The sequence below is a fragment of the Cornus florida genome, unplaced genomic scaffold (assembly GCF_030987335.1).
Source record: "Cornus florida cultivar Cherokee Brave unplaced genomic scaffold, ASM3098733v1 CherokeeBrave_3.0.0_Hap2_Chr01, whole genome shotgun sequence".
NCBI lineage: Eukaryota > Viridiplantae > Streptophyta > Magnoliopsida > Cornales > Cornaceae > Cornus > Cornus florida.
The window spans coordinates 121,075,295-121,082,526 of NW_026775571.1; the positions used below are offsets into that span (position 1 = coordinate 121,075,295).

The 7,232-nt window shown below is 38.0% G+C and overlaps 1 protein-coding gene across 2 annotated transcripts; it reads right to left on the reverse strand.

Moving 5' to 3' along the window:
* Window positions 1–233: 233 nt before the first annotated feature.
* On the reverse strand, window positions 234–6,639 carry LOC132268272 (protein argonaute 2-like). Of its 2 annotated transcripts, none has more exons than XM_059769103.1 (3): window positions 6,049–6,639; window positions 3,195–4,413; window positions 234–2,389 (listed from the first exon to the last, which is right to left on the reverse strand). In XM_059769103.1, exons 1-3 carry the CDS (start codon window positions 6,410–6,412, stop codon window positions 958–960), a joined length of 3,015 nt encoding a protein of 1,004 aa, XP_059625086.1. In that variant the 5' UTR covers window positions 6,413–6,639; the 3' UTR covers window positions 234–957. The 2 variants fall into 2 exon arrangements, with proteins under 2 accessions (XP_059625086.1, XP_059625093.1); XM_059769110.1 differs by having other exon boundaries at window positions 3,195–4,380; window positions 6,049–6,637.
* Between the last annotated feature and the right edge of the window lie 593 nt (window positions 6,640–7,232).

Sequence of the window (7,232 nt, forward strand, 5' to 3'; positions counted from 1 at the left end):
ATCAAATCAATTACGCGTAACAAAAGAAAGCAAACAAACGGTAGCATGAGAAGAGAGTCAACAGCAATATCAGTCCAGTTAGGATTCTTTCTAAAGAATTTGCCCAACTTTGAAGTTAGTGTAATTTACCAAAACAAATACACCTTTTTTTTTTTTTTTGGCAATAAGACAAGCCACAAGGGCACTTACAGAAATGAACACAACAAACAAATACACACTAATCACATTCTGAATGGAAAAAGAACACACAAATATAATATTATTACAATCATTCTTAACTGAACATTGGAACATATGCTCCACAGAAGGCAAAAACAAGTGCCATAGGAAATCAAGTTCCAATTTTTACATTAACATATAATCATCCACCCCCATAATTCAACAAAAACAGACACACTAATCCAACACACATTAAAAAAGGAAAACATCATATTGAACATTAGGTAAAGACTTAAAAACCCATACACACAAACTGTTCCACATATCCAAATTACCTAATTTGGTGGCTATAGCCCGCTTCTAAATACACATGGCCTGCATGTACCATTAGAATTTAGAGGCAAGACACATAAAAGGAAAACATCAAATCGGACACCAAGGAAAAGACTATTAAAAACCCATACACAAACTGTTCCACAGATAGCATGCCTCTAAATACACGCGGCCTTCATGTACCATGAGAATTTAGAGGCAACACCACAAGAAACCTATTAGATTCACGCACAAACTCCTTTACTATTGGCTACAGGAAAGGAGAACTGCGTTGTGAATGCAGAATCGACTTCACTATTGTGAATAGAGAAGAAGATCCAGAAGCCAACTTGAGACTTTTCAGATGAATCTCCTTCACTATTGTGAATAGAGAAGAAGATCCAGAAGCCAACTTGAGACTTTTCAGATGAATCTCCTTCACTATTGTGAATAGAGAAGAAGATCCAGAAGCCAACTTGAGACATTTCAGATGAAAAACATGGTGTCCTCGAGATCACCATGCACCTTGTACTTCTTTTCATCAAATGAAGCCTCTGCAGGAAACAACTCCTCCACCACCTCTTGGTACAGACGTCCCCTGAATGCAACAAGATCAGCATAGTACACAGGCGTGACAAGCGAGACTGGTTTGGTGCAACGAGCACAGGTGAAGCACAAATGATATATGAGCTCCTGCACCTGATCAGAAGTGAAGTTATGCTGGTCGTAGAGGACATAATAATGTGTGCACTTGCTTGTTCCAATGCTCCCATAATGGCTGCAAAGATAAAAATCAAACTCAAATGGGTGAACTACTACAGTGTCCACAACTGTTCCTGGATTCACATTCCCCTTGGAACCTCCATCCCTATGAGTCTTGGGAAACAGACGAGTTTGGTGTCGCTTCTGGGCCACAACAAGAGTGATTGTTGGCCGGTACATTTCCCCGTACTTTGTCTCAATCGCCTTCTTCAGATCAAGTAACTCCTCATTGAGAACCATGTCAAATTGGCCCTCACTTACTCCATCTCGGAAGACAACAATTTTTTGCGGTTTCACTTTGTTGAACTGAGCATAAGAATCGATAAGATCGAGACACATGCTCCCAAATTTCAGAATCTTCTCAATGCGAGGATCTTGAGGCCATATCCGTGCAGCATAGCGATTTAGAGCAGGCCAGTTAACTGTGGCAACAACTGCTGCAATTGATGGAGACGGACGAGCTGAATTCCATGAACCTGTAGGGTGATTGACATCAGCCCCCACAAACATGACATGGCCTCCACCCTCAAAATGGGGTAGCCTTTCAAGTTCTATGTTGCTGCCTCCAAGCTTTGCATTAATCTTAAGAGCAAGATTGGCAAGATAAGCATCATTGCCCTTATTCACAGGGGTGGCCAAGCAACACTGACTCACAATCCCCATTTCAATATCAGAGATCCATTTGATATAGTTGTGGCCGAGACCTTTTTCTTTTTTAGTCGTCACACAGACAACAATTTGTAACCGATCCCTGCATTTCCCACTAGCCTCCTTAATTACACCAGCAAAGATTTTGCGTACCATATTAACATTAGATAATGCCCTCATTTGAGTGAAACGACAGACAAGAGGATCCTCCATGCGAAGCCCTAATTTTCTGCACTGATTCTTAATATTCCGAATGAACTGATCGGAAATCAGTTTGAAACGACCATCAGATGAGCTAAAATCGATTAAGGCCCACCGAACCACCGGTATGGCATCTACTAAACATTTCCCAACAAGGCGCCACTCACATTTATACTTGTCAACTCTGATTACATCCACATTGCCGTTGGGAGCACCTACCTTCAACTTAGGTGGCTCAATTACACGGCCTGTCACTGTTGTCATTTTCGTATCCAATTGAATTCCAAAATTTTGAGTGATATCTCCTCTGCAATAAATGAGTTAATAAAAACAGTTATATTCAAGCAAAATAAAAGGCACGGTTAAACACAAGTCAAATGAAATGAGCAATTTCATCCAATAAAAAATTACATGAAATTCTTTGCTGACTGATCAGTATGACATATACTAAATTCAAGTTTGCATGCGTGTGTCTTAAATGGTCATGATTAATTCCAAATGGTAAGATTTATGTTCTGTGACTTCAGGGTTCATTAGCATAGTTAAAGTTCAATCTTAAAAATCTCTATTTTAACGAGTGCCCAAATTAAAACTGCGGAACAGTTTCATAAGTTAAAAACAATCGGGGCTAACACTCGAACTTTCCAAAATTTCACCTGACAGACATATAAATATCGGAGCACAATAATTGGATCAAGCAAGAAAAAGTAGTATTGTAATTATAAAATTTGAAAATAAAAAGGAAAAAGAAAAAGGGCAAAGCTTCATGATGTGAAGGACAAAGAAAGATGAATCACTTATATAATAAATGGATGTAACCACCCAAAAAAAAAATAGTTTTGGTCATAATATATCTTATAAAATAACAACCAAGAATTATTAATTCGATGTAACATGCAAATCAAGAGCTCATCACCAAAATAATTGAGCATGGAGGATCAAGTTATTTTAGTTCCATGAGTGAAACCAATCCTCCTGCTGCCCTAACAACTTTAAGGTTCACCCATCCAACCAATTTGATCACACAAGATATGAGCGACCAAGGGATGTTTTTAAACAACACAACCACACATAATATTATGAAAATTAGAGGCTTAAGTAATATTACGTACCTATCCACAACCTGCACCATGTCATAGATCACCTTCTTTCTGTCCTCTGGCGGAACTAATGACATCTTCTTTAATAGCTTGGCTGTATTTCCATCCAAATGCTCTTGCGGGTACTTTTGCCCCTCAACCAATACACAGAATTCCATTGGCACATAGTTTTTCCAGTTATTTTTCCCCAAATCCAAGCACGGAATATCATTGTACATAATTTCCTTGTCATATTTCTCCCTGTAATAATCGACAAGGCCAACTTTCCTTGGGGGTACATTGCCCTCAGGATCCTCAATGTCAAATGAAAGATCTTGTGTGTTTTGATCAGATAATCCTGCAATAGTGTATTTGTGATTGGTGACACGGTGAGTTATTGTAACTTTCAATCCTTTCAATGCAGTGATTACTTCTCTGCTCAACATTCTCACATCATGAACTTCAAAGTGCTCCTTGAGAAAGTCTATAACTGGCAGGGGCTTGTGGAAAGGCAAAACTGAGTAGTCCAAACACAAGGCTGGACCCTGGTAAGTGGGCTTCACACTTTGCTGGAAGCCTTTAGCAGCTGTAATGCCATATCTAAGATTATCCTCATGATTGAATTCTTTGGTATAAAAGCTTCGACCAATACAAATCATATGCTTAGATGGATCTTCCTTCATTACTACATCCACCCCTTGTAGTACATCACGGGGGTTGATTTGGAGATTCCCACTTATGTAGTCCTCCAGCTTGCTGAACTCCAACTCATTTACAAGCTTTATACAAATTATATATGAACGGGTCCTTGTGCCTTCACCGTCAGATAACTCCACCTTGAATGTTCCAATAGGCAGTAGAACTGCACTGAAAATGTTCTTTTCACCATCATAAGCAATCTTCAACATAGGAAACCGGGTGGGATCATCAGAGAATAGTTTGTTGATGATCATTCGCAGATCAGATTTTGGTATCCTTCCAGGCCTACCTCTAGGAGATACCTCTGGCCTGATATCCACATCATAGTGCATTATGGTGCTGTTTGGATCACACTCGATACGAAAATGGTTAACAGCAAGACTGGCAGTCGAGATGGCATTACTGCCCCCCCTGTCGGGTCGTTTTATGGGCACCAGTTTTCCGTTAGTATTTTCAGGAAGAGATGATGGAGGCAGCTGCTCTGAAATCTTCAATGACTGTATGTCTCGAATAACAGAATCTGTGAAATGAGATTTGATCTTCTTTTTAGGGCCTGATGATAATGAATTAAATCAAATACTAAGCAATCTCAGTCATTGGAGTGGGTCCTGCTTTGGGCCCCATGTGATCTAACATCTGTGCTCGCAGAGTTGTGACTGTACTTAGCACAGCTCATAAATTAATTGATAATTCAACATCTTGCCATTCGGAGAACTCTCTCCGGAAAGGGATGTTAGTATAACCTATTTCTTGAACTAAATTATCCTTCTAATTTCAATAAAAAACAAACCATGTAATTAGACAAGACATTCTGCTATACAGAAGAGCTTATGCAACAAAAGTAATATGTGAGAAATCATTTCTTGAAAACTTCAATCCTAAATGTTTAACCAAAGACAGACTCAACTCTCTAATCAAAAGCATGTCTTTAAGAGAACATTTCTTGTAAACTTCAATTATATATATTACACTAAAGACAAACTTAACTCTCTAATCAATTGGTCATCATTAAGGTCTTCCCAACAATAGATTGAATACGGTGAAGAATATAAACTAAAAACTTTGTTCCCAATTTACCAAGCAATTTCCCCTTAATTCAATCCTAAAAAGATATAGATGCTCATTCTCATAAATTTATGAGATTAACCAAGTTAGAAGAGCATAACCATCAATTTGGAGAAAACAATTTACAATTACATTTTGCATGGTTCTTTCCTTCAACAACTTCCAAAAAAACGTTCAAACCGTCCAACATATTCCACAAAAAATACCCAAAGACCAAAAACCATAATTAAATCCACCCCTAATTACATTTCAATTATGGAAACAAGCAAAAATAAAACTAAGTTGTGATGAGTTCAAAAAATTCCTTTTGTTTAACGTCAAAAAACCATCATGCACATTTAGTACTAACATACATGAATATAAATTTATATATAACAAAGATATAAAGCAACTTCAAAGCTGATTAAGTAGTAACACATGAAATGACACAATTTGTTTACTATGAATTATATTTGCTGCAAAAATTAATTCAATTTAACTACATATTGGATTGCCCAAAATCAACCACTGAAAAATGAAAATTTTTTCTGAAAAGAAATACAGCTAAAGCAACAAGAGTATCAAATAAACACTTAAAACTTTTTCCGCGTCTGCTGATAATCAAAATTGGATAATCAGAGAGAGGGTTGGCCCCAAACAACAGCTTATTGGAATAGAATAATAAAACAGCATAGAAGAAAATCCTATCCCAAGTTCGGAATTCCCATTCCAACATAAATAAATAACTACTAAGGAACTCCAAAAACAAAACTCTCAATCACTACACTCCAATCCAGAATTAATAGTTAATATAGAATTACTTCGGACAACCACAAAAAAATTTAAACATTTCTCAAAGGTGTAGCAAGTTTATAGATCATCCTGCACATTATGTATGTGCGTGTGTAATTCTTGAGCACATAAAACACATCCGATTACAAAACAATCTGATAACTAAATGAAAACAGGACTATATTTCATCCATGATCACAGATTCCTACCCAATTACATAGACTAATCAACCAGATTAAAACAAATCAAACATGAAATCAACTCTAAAATAAAAATAATTAAATATTATACAAAGAGACACAAGTAAACGCGTATATATAGGAAGTAGAAACAAAGTAGCAAAGCGCCATACCAGGATGAGGTTTAGGATCAGGAGTCGTCCTGTCCGAGTGTTGAGGAAAGAGAGCCGTGCGAGCATTAACTCCCCACACTCCTCCAACTCTCGCCGTGGAGCCTTCGCCTAGCTCCGGTCTCCTTGTGGGTCCCACAGACTGACCCGGCGCTGGCCCGTAGGCCCCACCTTGGCGATAATTTGCTGGTTGCTGGTTGGTGGCGGAGTAGGTGGCACCCCTACCCATACCCATACCCATACCCGTCCCTCTGCCTCGGCCTCCACCCTGATGTTGGTTGTTTCCCCCTCTACCACCACCGCCGCCGCCGCGACCTCGACCGCGACCACCACCACCTCCTCTGCTGTAGTTGTTGCTTCTCTCCATGAATAACTAAGCTAATTAACGATAATGAAACCTTCAGTCTTAATTTCTCTCTCTAGGACTTGTGATGTGTCTGAGGACTTAGAGTGGTGTTATATAGGAGGTGGTGGGAGTGAAATGACGATCTGACCATACTTGGTCACTAAGTTTTCAACAGTTCACCCCATTGACGTCAAGTCAACTGAGAGTGCTTTCTTTGTTTAGGCATAAGGAAAGTGTATCGTAAGTACCATCCGGATAAAAAAAATGAAAGTGTATCGTAAGTTCGTAACTAACCAAGGATGGGAAGAAATTTTCAAAAGAAAAAAGACTAAAAAGTTATAAGTTGTTTGGTCGGTTCCTAAAAGTTAAAAGTTATGTTCAAGGATTTTTCCTAAGTTCGAGTCCTTGTGAGCAATTTGTTTACCTTCTAGAAAATTCCACAACTAATAATTACAAGTATTTCTTCTAAGTTCAAGTCCTTGTGAGCAATTTGTTTACGGTCTAAAAAATTAAGTTCAAGTACTTCTTCTAAGTTCGAGCCCTTGTGACAAATTTTTTTACGTTCTAGAAATTTCCGAGACCTTGTGAGCAATTTTTTTACCTTGTAGGAAACTCCGTCAACCATACTACAAGTTGAAATGGAAAAACTTTGTTGCACTGTCCCATTTTTGGTTAATTACTCCCGCCATTGCAACACTGTTTATAGTTACAAAACTAATCTTTCCATAAAATTATTTTTGAACCAAAAAAAAAAAAAAAAAAACAAAAAACAAAACATGTTCAGTTTTGGCTAGCGAGGCCTAAGTATTGTCTACTTTATAATGTAAATTATTAAAATTTC

Excerpts from the sequence above, each read along its gene's own strand:
- LOC132268272 (XM_059769103.1), bottom strand. The coding sequence starts at position 6,412 with ATGGAGAGAAGCAACAACTACAGCAGAGGAGGTGGTGGTGGTCGCGGT. Across the intron at positions 4,414-6,048 it reads TGATCCTAAACCTCATCCTG|GCCCTAAAAAGAAGATCAAA; the intron begins GTATGGCGCTTT and ends CATTATCATCAG. Across the intron at positions 2,390-3,194 it reads ATGGTGCAGGTTGTGGATAG|AGGAGATATCACTCAAAATT; the intron begins GTACGTAATATT and ends CATTTATTGCAG.